Genomic DNA, 14,334 nt, shown 5'->3' on the forward strand with positions numbered 1-14,334 from the left:
TATATGGATTTTGTTTGCTTTTACATTTCATTTACATTTCTAATAATATATACATATACACACATCAAAATGGTCTAGGGAAGACATACAAATATGTTAATATTTTTGAGAAGATTGGAAAAAAGTTAATTATTGCAATTTTTACATTATTCGAATAAAATAACATAATAATTATTAACTTTTATTTGTAAATTATAATTTACTCATAATTTAGGGACCAAATAAAAATAAAGAACAAAATCCCATTTATTACCGTTTATTAAAAAAAAATTATAAAAATAAAAATTTACCAAATACAAATTAAACTTGTAGCCAGATGGTCCACCTCTATTATTAATAACACTTTGGCATCGCCTAGGCATACTTAAAATTTAATTATTAATTAATTCTTGGGGCAACTCCTCCCAAACAGGTGTCACAGCAAGACGAAGCTCCAGAGCGCTTTGAAAAAAGTCAAATCGTTGAAGAAGTTGCCTTTCTAACCAATCCCAAACATGCTCAACTGGATTAAGGTCCGGTGAGGTAGAGGGCCAGGGTAGAAGATTGATTTGATTTTCCTCAATAGCAATTCGTACAAGCCGTGCTCGATGTGGTGGGGCATTATCTTGTTGCAACAACGAATTTGGGCCCATTTCGCGTAAATATGGAACAATTACAGGCAGTAGTATATTATCCCTATACCTTATTCCAGTCATTGTATTTTCCACAAAAATGAGTTTCGTTTTTCCGTCAAGTCTAATGCCACCCCAAAACATTAGTGATCCACCACGTTGCCTTACTACTTCCCGGGCATGACGAAAACGAGTTTCATTTCCTTCCTTTTACCAGACACGAATTCTACCAGAATCAGGATAAAATGAAAATGGAGGCTCATCCGTAAAAAGAACTGTGGCCCATCTTTCTTGATTCCAATTACCATGTTGATTCCAATTAACAACGACGTGAACAACGGCGTGTGATCGAGCGCTCTGCATTAAAGTTAAATTTTTCAAAGTGATTCTGTACCAAAATTTCTGAAAGTTGCTCTGTGGCATCCTGGAGGCCTACTACATAAGGGTGAGTGATTTGTTTTCACCTTACTCATTGTATAACATTGGAAATCCAGTCGGTTTACATCCGTATATGAATCGTTATCAGCAAAAAAACACACTATGTCTCTGTGTGGTATGTGCGGCACCTCAGGCGGATCGTCTCGCAGCAAGCCGTACATCAACTACGCAGGATCTTGTCAGAAAAGATTTCATATTGAATGCATGCGTATACTCAGTGAGGCGGCAACAATTATACCTACCATTCCTGGATTAATCTGGTGATGTCCTTCATGTCGTAACTATCTTTCATAACATCTTCGTACCTACCTTTAGAGGACGTTAGGAGCACCATTAAAGAGTCTATAAAGGACAACATTTCTTCTGTGAAAGACTCAATATTGCAGATCATTGAAGAAAAATTTTCTGTTTTAAGTCCTACCGAGACACCCTTACCTAAAACTAGTTATGCGGATGTTGTGGCGAACCAGATGACAAAACTTATTATAAAACCTAAGAATGCAGACCAGGATAATAGTCGCACGAAGACAGATATTCTGAATCATATTAAACCGGTGGATGAGAAGCTACAAATTGCGAACGTTAAGCATGCTGCCAATGGAGGGTTAATTGTAACTGCTGACCCAAACAGTGCTGATCGAATAATAAATTTAGCTAAAGAAAAATTAGCAGAAGAATATGAATATGAAATATATATATATAATATATATATACACTTTGTGGAAATAATCCATATTAGTTTTACCAATACGGTGTTTTATGTTATTTTTATTTTTCTCTAAGCCCCGTAATATAAATGGCTTGTTCTCATGAGTGGTAAATTACAATTCCTTTTTTAACCAAGCATCTTGTCAAACGTTGTTTAGTTCTCTTTGCATCAAGAATCAATGTTTCAGGAAAATTGACTTTCAATCCAAATTAGTTTTTTCCAACGGTGATGACTTTAAGTCAATGCAAAAGGTTCTCAAGAGAATTATTTAATTTATCTTTAATTCAAAATAATTTTGATTCTGTAGATAATCCTTAATCCTTAAGGATCAAAGATTTGGATTAAGTACTCTTAATCCAAAGATTGAATGGGCTTAAGTACTTACTAATGCATTTAGGGTCTCCAAAAAATTTTCTAAATCTAATCAAATACTTCTTAAAATATAATTTTCATTAAAATTCAGAATCATTTTTTAAAAATCTACTTTTATCATTTGATAAAAACGCTTCTATAAACGATGATTTTGCAATACATTTACGTGGTCTGTTGCACTTAGTTTTACAGCAGTAATATCGTCTAGATTTTTCCGTCGAGTTCTTGATCGTGTAAATTCGACTTACTTACATTTCAACTTATTTACATTTCAATACATTGCATGCATAGTTGGAAGATTCAATACCATACCAGTGGATTTAAATTATACAATTTTGGTAGTATATAACAAACAGAGCCCAATATTGCTTAGATTGGTGTTATTGTTTTTGTACATAGGCTTTTTATAAACTTTATGTCAATCTTATCTTTACTTTAAATATGCTAATTTTGCTTATGTAGACCAAAGTGAAATGCTTTCCATAAATCTTATTTAAATCACATCCTTTCTCCAAAAATGCTCGCTTTGCTTGTGTGGACCCAATTAAATGAGCTTCACCTTAAGAGATGATTTTATTTAAAAATTTTGTATAATTTTCCACAATTCGTTCGATTTAATCGTTCGATATCTTTTAATGGTGGTTGTAATATAACTTTCAAAATAATAAGATTTGATGATGCCCAAGACAGCTATACCAATGCGTCATCTTCTCGAGTCTTATTTGGATTATCTTTACTTCAAAAAAGAAAAGTTTGCTTGCGTTAAGTCTATACATTAGTAAATAATTTCACCTCAAAAGAATATTTTATTTGAAGAATCATGATCATTTTTTAATTGCTCTTGAGCACAACTTCATGTTCCTGAACCAGCATCTTGTAAGGATGTAACATTAAATCCTTTTGCAAATATGCCTAAGTTGTTATCTTGAGGAGGTTAAGCTCCCAAAAACGCATATTTAATGACATATTTGTGTTCTGTGCTTTTATCTTCCAGCAAGTTTCATCAAGATTTCTTTGGCATCCATTTTCCATTGGGATTCGTTGGTAGTTTATAATAAACAGAATTTTTCATTTTACTTAGTCAATTTAATAATAATTTCAGGAAAATGGCAAAATCAAAGAAATGCACTACCTGTGCTCAGCGGGTAATTATTTATATTTGACTACATTTCTTAACTAGCTCCATAGTAAGTAAATAGAAAAGCTTAGCCTTATTTATTTTAATTTTTGAACATTTTAATGAATTTGTCACTGTAAAAAATGTCAATCAAATGTAATCAAATTCATAGTTAAATTAGTATTTGTTTTTCACAAATAATTAAAATGTCTCGTGTCCCAAAATTATCGACAAGAACTGTTACATTAGATGTCACATCATCTGAAACTAGTAGTGAAAGTTCTGAAACTAGTAGTGAAAGTTCTGAAACTAGTGATTCATATTCGTTTGACGAATCTATTGTGTCACTCAATTTTTTTACAAAATTTCGTAAGCTGATAATTATAATTCTGGTTGTTATAATGTTAATTACGATAGCTTTTTTCTTATGGGGTGCTGCCGCCGGATTTTTCATATACAACTTTACATGGCTTTCAACAAAGGTAAATTCATTACATTTTATAGGAATACTTAACTAGCATTAAAATATATTGTTATGTATATTGGTTACTGTATTAATTTTTCATTCTAACAATATCTCAGTTTAGTCTAGATTTGAGACCTAGTTTTGACTTTGAAGAATTACTGTTTTAGATCAGGCAGAAGTTTTACATTACAAAATATAAATAGATTACTTAAATTATACAGCTGCGCTTCTGATGTTTTCGTCTTCACAGGTTAACAGAAACCTTAAACTAACTTATGATATAAAGGTTAATTTAAACTTGATTTTCAATGATTTTTTTCCTTCCGATTGTCTGTAGAATCTCATAAGCTTTTGCATTATACCATGAGCTTATTTATAACAGTACGCCAAATTAGACCAATTTATTTAAACTTAGTTCGGATCAATGAATGAGCTGCTTGGGAAAATTTAATTTTTTTTGAAAGTTTATGATTCAGTTTTTAATTGGATGTTTAGAGTAATTTGCTATCCAGAAGGGAACTTTCTTGGACATTTTTTTGTTGGTGCATGTACCTCAAAAGTAAGATCACCATATCTAATCGTCTAAACATATTTAAATTATCCAGATTTGCTAACTCTATCAAGCATTGATGGTCTCACCTTGAATTCTTAATCAACCATCAAGCAAGACGTTTTGGTCTGAGAAGACTAAAAATTATGGAAGGTTACTGGCTGTTCTAAAGTCCTTAATAGATTATGTGAAAATGCCGTCATATTTCTGCACTAGCAAACCTCATTTTATAAGCCGTTTGGAATAAAACGTTTGATGTTTCAAGTTTTTGATCCGTTATTTTAAATCTTGGGGGTAACTTAATTGAAAAAGAGTTTCTTTTGGTAATAAGATGTTCTATCAGTATACATATTTTTGAACTCATATGTTTTGGAACTAAAACTTCTTTTTTAGGGATTAATAGGGAAAGCACCAGATTATTGGAAGGTATTCTTTAGCAAGCGAATGTATGTTTCTTTTGAAGTTCATCCATTTAGTATTGCAAATGTAGATGATGTTCTCAAAGGGAAAAAACCAAGGATGAAGGAAGGTCCAACCATATCTTTTAGGTAAATATCACATGCAATAAATAAAAGTCGGTTGTTCAAAATGTATTTAACTGACAATGGTAACTAAATATTAATTTTTATATTTATCACTTTTAGGCTTATATCTCGTAAAAGTAATATTACATATTCTATAGACAAAGATGACGTGACGTTTGATGAAAAATGTGACGCACAGGTTACAGACAAATCTCGGCATAATTATGAGCAGACAATTCATTCTATTGTAAATGTCCCCTTCTGGGTAAGTTTTCCAAATTGTCAAATGAGAACGATTCGCTTTTTTTTACACTTTTTTTAAAAAAAAAATAACATAATTTTTATCAAAGCTCTCATTTTTTCAAGCTTCCTAAGCTTACTGAAATTAAGGTTTGAAGAAAGATGTATAGTTTCTTAAATTTCTCGAACTTCAATAGTATTATTCTTGATAAAAATAATGTTTTAATAATAAAAACTGTTCAATTTAAAATGTTTAAATGCAAATCAAGATTTTTAATGCATTTCATTGATATATCTAAACCAATTATTCACTAATTAACAAACATTTTATAGATTAGTTTTAGTTACAATCCAATGGCATATTTTAATGTACAGGGTGTGCCATTTTGGGTACTTTTGCGTGCTATCTCCGTTATCTTTAACGTTAAGGGGATACGGTTATCGGGACAATGTGTGAAGGTAAAGATGACGTTATCAAAATTTTCGTAGTTCTTTTAGTTTTTGACCTACAGAGCATTTTTAAAAATGTTGCATTTTAGGACCCCCTGCATATCTCCGTTATCCTTTAACTTATTGAAAAAGATAAAATAACATTTTTATAGATTTTTCTTAGTAGAATAAAATATAAATTTTTTTTTTTTAATATTTACTTATATTTTATATTGTGGAGTTATAAAATAAACTTTTGTTTTTTCTTAATGGAACACCCTGTATATTTATAGACTATAAAATCTGTAATTTTTTTTTACGTTTCAAAAATATATATAATGGTATAGATAAATGACAATTTTCTAAATTAAATGAATAATTGGATAGTAGGCCATGGCTATTTTTTATGATGAGAAAAAAAATCAAATATTGGTGCATTTTATCAATTTTTTTTGATCGACTTTTGGTCTATTTGCCAAAACCGGTATTTTCGTTCTTTTGGTATATTTATTTAATTCATATTCATCAACTTATTCGAATAATTGCAGCGTATGTAAATTACGTAAAGATGACGTAAAGATTTTCTCGAGCGGATCCACAGAGTAGCCCCAAATAGAAACGTAACCTATGTGTTAATGACGTGTTCCTAAGTTTGACGCGCCATCTAGTGAATGGCCGCATCATTTCCTAAGATAATGGCGAAGGCGTCCTATTGGAGCCTTTTGTTATACAGATCGTGTTATCGTGAGCTACGTATTACCCAAAATAATGGCAACACCGCTTGGTTGCGGCTTGCAGGCAGCGGAATTTTTCGTTTTTATTTTTTAAACCGGGAGTCAGCAGACTTCACTTTGCTGTGTTACTGCACGTTGCATTAATAATTTTTGAGCGTTATTTTCGTGTTTTTTTCACTATGGCTGTTTATACTCCATCCGAAAAAGTTCAACTAATTAAATGGTTTTATAGAGGCAATTCGGCAGTACAATGTAGAGATTTGTTTTCAGTGACATTTGAGAATAGACCGATTCCTTGTGCAAAAACGGTTTTAAATATGGTTACAAATTTTAAAACAATTTTGTCTTCAAGATTGTAAAAAATGCCACACAAAACGTCAAGAATTACCTGTTGAAGGTGGTTCTTGACGTATCCAGAATATAGAACGGCGGGAAGAAATAGTTTGCCGTACCCTAGAACTTGATTCGACACGGTCCACTAGAAGTGTTGGAGAGGAACTGGAAATGAGCAATAAAACTGTTGCTCGTATCTGGAAAAAATATGGGTACAAATGTTTCAAGTATTAAAAAACTCAGGAAATATTTCCTGAAGACCAGTGGCGAAAAATGGAATTTTGTGAAACCATGATGGAAAAGGCAAATGAAAACGAATATTTTTTAAAAAATATTTTGTTTTCTGATAAATCTTCCTTGATTCCATTACATGGCAAACACAATCCTTCCATTGTTCGTTACTGGTCTCAGGAAAACGAGCACAGAAGTTTTCAGTTTCGTACCCAGTATCCTCAGAAATTGAATGTTTGGGCAGGTATTTTGGGCGACAATGTTATAGGGCCATTGTTTATTGATGGCACTTTAAACGCCCAAAAGTACCTTGAGTTGCTGCAAAACCAAGTTCTTCCTGCCATTTAAATCCTACCTGATGTAGACCTGAGATCGGTTTATTTTCAGCAAGAAGGCTGTCCTGCTCATAACTCGGCAGGGGAAAAGAATTTTTAACAAATACTTTTCCTAACCGCCTTATTAGTGGGACTGGCGATATTAAATGGCCTCTAGATCTCCAGATTTTTCTCCAAATGACTTTTATCTGTAGTGTTACCTTAAGCAGATTATTTACAAGCATGAATTTAGTAGGCCAACAAATTTAGAGGAGTTGCGAAATAAAATTGTCGAAGGTGCCAATTCCATTTTACCTGAAACTCTTTTGGAGGTGCGAAATAGCTTTTACGATAGGTTAAGTTTTTGTTTAGCGAAAGAAGGCGGTTTATTTGAGCCTTTTATTTTAAAAATGATATGTTGTTAAGTTTGTTTATTAGAGTTTTATTTTTGATTTTTTATTATATTTTTATCATAGTTGATATTTTATTTTTTATTAGAATAACGCTTTAATTTTCATAATAAACATTTTAAGATTACAATTCTATGCGGGTTTTACACATTGTCATGTCTGTAAAATCCGCATTAGAATAAATATTTTAAAAATGCCTGGATTTTCGCATATTTTGGGACATTTTGTCGGCAAACGACGCAGCTCCCATGAAAGTCAGATGTTTACTAATCCCGTCCTCGGGCCGCAGTGTTGCCAGATGATTGGGTGAGAATTATGGTACATTCTGGCCAAAATTATGGAATTTTGTACAAAATTATGGTACAATCATACAATTCTGTCAGTACACAACCTTTTCCTATGTATGACGTCACGTCACAGTCGCGCCGTCGCCAAACTTATAAAATGTGTTACATTTTGTTGATAATGGATTATGAATTTAATCAAATTTCCTATTCTGATCATTTCTTTTAATTAAAAGAACGATTTCTAGTAGAAAAAAAATACTTTTATAACAAAGATAGTAATTTATTGAAAAATGAACAAAACATTGCACTCAAAATCTAAATTAAAAATAGATAAACATTAACAGAAATACATACCTATACAAATTTGTATAATTGGATAAATTGGTTTAACCAAACAAGAAAAACATAAAAATATTGCATAAAAACATTATTGAAATGTTAGGTATAATAAAAAATTAATAAAGATATATACAAAAAAAAACAAAAATATCAATTTACTTATAACAGAAACAAAAAAAAACAAAATTATGGTACAACTATGGTACATTTCTGATTATGGTACAAATTATGGAGCAAGCAAAAAATGTTGCAAAATTATGGTACAATTCCATAATTATGGTACGTCTGACAACACTGTCGGGCCGGCCGGGGCGGGGCTCTGTCGCAGGCACTCGTACACGCGCGACGTTGCAAAATTTCGCCTCTATGCGGTTTCCTATAAGTAACGAACGAAAACACGATCTGTATACCAACATCTACTAATTATTCGAAAACTTTTTAATTACTTATGCGCACTGGAATATCTTTACATAATATGTTTTGATATTAGAAAAACTATTTTAAAGTTTCGGAAAAACATAATTTTTTTGGATTTTTTTTTTCATTTCAAGATATTTTATTACCTTTTATATATCAAAAGGTATTTATTATGTACTCTCCCTATTCCAGTGCGTGAAAGTGGTTTAAATTTTTGGAATCAATAGTAGATGTTGCTATATAACAAAATTCTCCAAATGCCGCATTAGTCTCGACGCATTCGCCATTATAAGACTAATGCGGCCATTCAGATAAAACAAAACATTTGTATATTTTAGACCAATTCCCAAACAAAAAAAAAGTGAAATGCTTTTGAATATCTATTTATTAAGTAAAATCTATAAAAATGTATACAAATATAAATATATAAATAAACCTACAAAAAATTAAAAAATCCACTTTAGAAATACTCACAGGTTAATATACTTAATAGTTTATACTTAATATACTTAAAGTTTTATTTTTTTTTGTAATAGTGAAAATAGAGAATAAAAAAAATTAATAGGAATGAAACATCCTCTGCAGCTCTTTTTAGACTCTATATATAAGATATGAAAATGGGATAATAGGACTTTAGGTTTTATCTTACATGTGTCTTTAATATTTTTTTGGGCTTAAAATAAATTATATAGTACGAGTATATATCTTTGATATACATATAATGCGGTTTGCAGATTAATTATTCGTCCTTTCATCTTTTAGTGACCAACTTTAATCTACTATTAAAATACACAATTCTTACTAGTAAGACATAATTAAACTAAAAATTTTTTAGTTTAAATTAAATTATAGTTAAATTATAAATAAATTTTAGTTTAATTTTCTTAAACAAGCAAAAATAAGTGATTCATCGATGTCACCATCTAGTGATTGGCCGCAAAACAAAAACGATGGAACCACCGCCTTCACTAAGTGTTACCACAGATGTAAATAGGTGGTGTTATCTTTCTATTCCGGGCTATTTTGTGCCCCTGACGGTCAAGTGTATTTTCGTCGATCAACATCGCGAATAAATCGCCCGGTCCGGTCCGCCACTTACTTTAAGCATCTATTTATTACACAGGGCGAGATTGCCCAGTCGCCGGCGAATTTACTTGCTGCTATAAAAGTCGCCAAATGTAATCGCGGCTGCTAGTAAACTCGCGGCTCGCTTTTTCCCAGCGAGTAAAGTTAAACACTGGCCTACTTTTCTCGCTACTCGCTCGCGATTTCTCTCTCTGACGAGTGAAAACGCTAATTTAAAACAGGTCTAGTACTAGTTGGATAAAATGGCGGATATAGTGCAGAAATTGTTGTCGTGGGCCTTTTAATTCGGAAAAAAAACTTCAAGATAAGTTAAACCAGAAACGAGACACATATGGGGCTTCTAATATTTTATTAAAACAATTAAAGGATGAAGATCCTGTGGCGTACAGGAATGTTTTGAGAATGAGCAATGAACAGTTTAATAATTTATTACAAATGGTTGATGCAAATCCGCAAAAAAAAACAAAAATGAGGATGACGATACCAGCTGCTACAAAACTAGAAATAACGCTGCGCTTTTTGGCAACTGGTGATTCGTTTAAATCACTAGAATATGTATTCCACGTTCCTGAATGTACAATGTCACTGTTTGTACCCGAAGTACTTGCAGCAATTGATCAGGTTCTAAAGCCATATACATACCATAATCAATTTATTTTTCACACACTGTTCATGAAACAAGTTACTTATTTATAAAAAATATTATTTATTCATTAAGAATTAAAATTGTGCCGAAAATTTATTTATAAGTGCCTGATGAAGAGTATCGTGACCATATCCGTTATCTTCGTTATTTTGGGTTTGGGTATGTGTTTCATATGTGGTTGAGGCAGACTGGGATCACTTGGGGAGGATAACGATGGAGAACTTTGCAGTTGAAGGGGTTCTCCCTAGTAAGTATTTATTTGGTTATTGTTTTCTAAACAGAGACATAGTTTACACGTGTAATAGAATTCTGGACTTCTTGCTGCAATAAAATAGCCTGCCGTTGCGGCAATTGACGTTGTTCTGCACCTACATACTTATAATACCCAAATTCGTCGTACAGTTTTACCTGCAATACATTTTCAGCAATTCTATTTAACTGACCGACTGCATCAGTAATTTCTGGATCTGCTTGTTTTTTCATCCTTTTTTTAGGTTTATGAGGTTTCATCGCCTGTGAGAGTTTTACATTTTGTTCCTTGGGCGGTGTATCGGGTTCTTCATCATCAGGCTGTTAAAAAGTTTTCATCCATTCCTTTTAGAAGCCCTTTATCATCAAATTGTTCACACATGTTCTTAAATAATACGTCTTTCAGTTTAATATTTAGATAATCTTTGTGTTTAATATTCCATAATATTGGAGATTGTTCATAAATTTTTAAAAACTCTGTAATTTGATTACTATTCCATGTAACAGATATTTTGAATTTTCGAACGAAAAATACAAAACAAACAACTTCCAAAAATTCAATACCCTGCGAGTAAAGCGATTTAACTAGTGTAGTTTGTGCTCGCTGAGCGTGTTCTAACTCGCTCACTCGCTTTAAATTTTACTCGCCGGCGACTGGCTAGTAATCTCGCCCTGTGTAGATGCTTTACGGAGAAGGATCGCTGTTTATGAAGGTTGGATTTTTAAGCGAAAATCTCATTTTTCATTTAATAAAAAAATGGTTAATTTCTTTGGAAAAATGTTCAAATAAAATGTTCTTATACTTAATTACCTGTAGAATATTGGAAGAACCATATTTTTTTCGTCTAACGAATAAGAAGAATTTTTTTTTAAATATTAAATTTTATTAAAAAATATGGACTTTCCAATATTTCTTAGGCAATCTAAAACAACTTTTATTAATGACATTAGAAACTTTTTTTTAATAATAGGTCTTTCAAATGAAAACGCGTTTTGCGGGTGTCCAAAGCCCCTTAAGTTGAATGGTCCGTTTATGCGCTTCGATAAAATAAAGGTAGGCTTTGTAAAATAAATTATGACATTTTACGTTGCTAAGAAGCCGATTTTGATGTTTAAATCGACTTTCGACATCTTCGACATACATTGACATTTAATATATACATAATATAATAATTTAATAATAATTAAAAATGGCTCGTGGTAAAGCTGTTTCTGACGAAATAAGAAAAGTGATCATTCGCTTCCATTTCAAAGGTCAAAATGTTTCCCAAATTGCTGACAGTATTAATAAATCGAGGTATATAGTTCGAAATATTATTAACTTTTACAAAACAACGGGATCTATTGCTCGAAACTCGAGAATTGGAAGCCGACCGCGTTATTCCAACACCAACTTAAGAGCCTTAAAACGAATTATCAAGGGAATCGGCGTGCATATTATGAATTGAAAATATTGTGAAATCAGGCAACCATAAAAGAGTTTTCAAGAGCAACTTGTAACAGAGCTGCCCAAAAACTGGGATTTAAAACTTACAAGGTAGGCTTAAATTATATATTTTTTAATATTAGTTTTTAATTTAGTATTTTTAGGCAAAAGAGAAACCCTTACTGATAAAGATTCAGAAGAAAAACAGACTAGCGTGGGTCAAAAAGAACATAAATTATAATTTTCGAACCAATGGAACTCCATTTCTTAGAGTGATGAAGCCAGATTTGAAGTATGCGTGGGTATGGGGGATAGTAGGAGTCGCGTCATAAGAACTAAAGAAGAAGTGTTTCAGAATGAGTTTGTCTTAAAAAAAAAGTTAAGTTTCTAGTGTTTGTTATGATTTGGGGAACCATGTCAGCAAGTGGAATGGGAAACTTTCATTTTGTGGAAGGTATTATGAATGCTGAGATATACATTAATGTGCTTTAAAATAATTTATTTCCCCAAATTAAACAAATGCGTGTAAACAATATCGAATGTATCTTCCAACAAGATCGTGCCGCTTGCTATATCGCCAGAAAAGTAAAAGATTGGACGTTAGAAAACAATATTCCAGCTTTAAAATGAACGTCGAGTAGTCCAGATCTATCGCCGATTGAAACCTTGTGACATATAGAAGAAAAAGTACAGATCGATTTTGTAAGATATTTTTCCTTTATTACAAAATATGTTATATTTTAGGTTAATATTAAATAAAAATATTGTATGTTATCAGAAATACTTTTAAGTTTTTAGTACGTTTCCGCTAATATGACGAATTTCATAAATAAACGTAGTTTTGACAGTTTGGGCTAAGACAGGGCTCGTATAGTCTATTTTATAAAGAGTGATGAAAATTTTGAAGAAGCTTTGAAAGTACATTTCTATTTTAACATACAACAAAGAAAATAGAGAAAGAAAAGAAATAGTTGTTTTGGGATATATAGAAGCAACACCTTGATCATCATGTATTAAGAAGAAAATTGATGTGCTAAAAACTGACACACAGAGGATCTTGAAGAAATATAAGTATCATCCACACAATTTTCATATAGAGCAACTATATAAAGACTGGCAAACTGTTCTGCCAGTGGAATTTGCAGCAAATTGATGCTATCGATTTATTTGGAAGGCTTGTTATCTCAGACAAATGCCTTTTTCTAGTCCGGGCATTTTAAATTGTTACAATACTAGGAACTGGCATACAGAAAATCAGCATTTAATATTTGAGAACACACAGCAAGGATGCTGCGGAGTTGGAGAAGCAGACAATATAGATAGTTTATAGGATTTTGTATACACTCAATTTTACTCAATTCTAGATTTTCTTTTATGGGGTTATATACAAAATAAAGTATTTAAGTCACGATACGACGGCAGAACTTCAAAAGGCAATTTATTTAACATTTCAAAATCTGCGAACGTGGTCAATAATTCTTTTTAATTCAAATAATTACAATGATGTGCCAATTTTGCGTTAAAGAAAATGCCGTCATTTTGAACACCACCTTTAAGAATTCGTTTTCCTTTTTTTTAATAAAGGTATTTTTTTCTATTTGTTATACTGTTACTTTATGCTATCAAAGTATTGTTAGAAACATGCTGTTATAAAAAACTCTAAATGAAAATTATTTTATAAAAAAACGTATTTACTAGGTATCTAATTCTTTGTTAAGAATATGTAATTATCTATTGCTTATTATTGTTATTCATGGCTTACTATTGCATTATGCATTTAAGTTTAAACAATTGTCATTTATTTAAGTATTTATTAGAAAAAGTGCTTACTATTATATATTTTTACACAGTAACAAAGGCGAATTTGTCAGTCTTAAAATCTACAGGTTGTTCCATTTAAAAAAAATCATAAGTTTAATTTATAACTCAAAAATAGTAAATATTTAATAAAATGTATATACCACTGTATTTTACAGAAAAAAGTCTATAAGAATATTACTTAAAATTTTCAATAAGTTGAAGGAAAACGGAGATACGAGAGGCAGCCCCAAAATGCAACATTTAAAAATGCTCGGTATCTTAAAATCAAGAGGGGTATAAAAACTTTGTTAACGGTATCTTTAGCTCCAGGAAAAAGCAGCACACTGTCCCGAAAACTGCATCCCGTTAACGTGAAAAATAACAGAGATTCCCCGGAAAGGTACTCAAAATGGGACATACTGTACACCTATTTATCAGTTCTTAAAACAGTAGATCCAGTCAATTCAGGAATTCGGTAAGGGGATAGAGGGAAGTAATTTGGTTTTAATATTTCTGGTTGAGGTTAAGCAGCCTAAGCATGGCCTGTTAAAAAAATTCTTGCCAGTACTGGCATAAACAATATGTCGGTACTAATGCAAACGGATA

At 31.7% G+C, this 14,334-nt stretch overlaps 1 protein-coding gene across 1 annotated transcript in view; it reads left to right on the forward strand.

Moving 5' to 3' along the window:
- Positions 1–3,391: 3,391 nt before the first annotated feature.
- The window catches only part of LOC126741507 (sensory neuron membrane protein 2-like), a 33,134-nt gene continuing 22,191 nt past the window's right edge, over positions 3,392–14,334 (forward strand). The window contains exons 1-3 of the mRNA XM_050447973.1: positions 3,392–3,729; positions 4,657–4,811; positions 4,908–5,052. Of these exons, the coding sequence (XP_050303930.1) occupies positions 3,454–3,729; positions 4,657–4,811; positions 4,908–5,052 (576 nt within the window). The 5' untranslated portion in view covers positions 3,392–3,453. The remainder of the gene's footprint in view (positions 3,730–4,656; positions 4,812–4,907; positions 5,053–14,334) is intronic.

The sequence above is a fragment of the Anthonomus grandis genome, chromosome 1 (genome assembly GCF_022605725.1).
Source record: "Anthonomus grandis grandis chromosome 1, icAntGran1.3, whole genome shotgun sequence".
In the NCBI taxonomy this organism is placed as follows: Eukaryota; Metazoa; Arthropoda; class Insecta; order Coleoptera; family Curculionidae; genus Anthonomus; species Anthonomus grandis.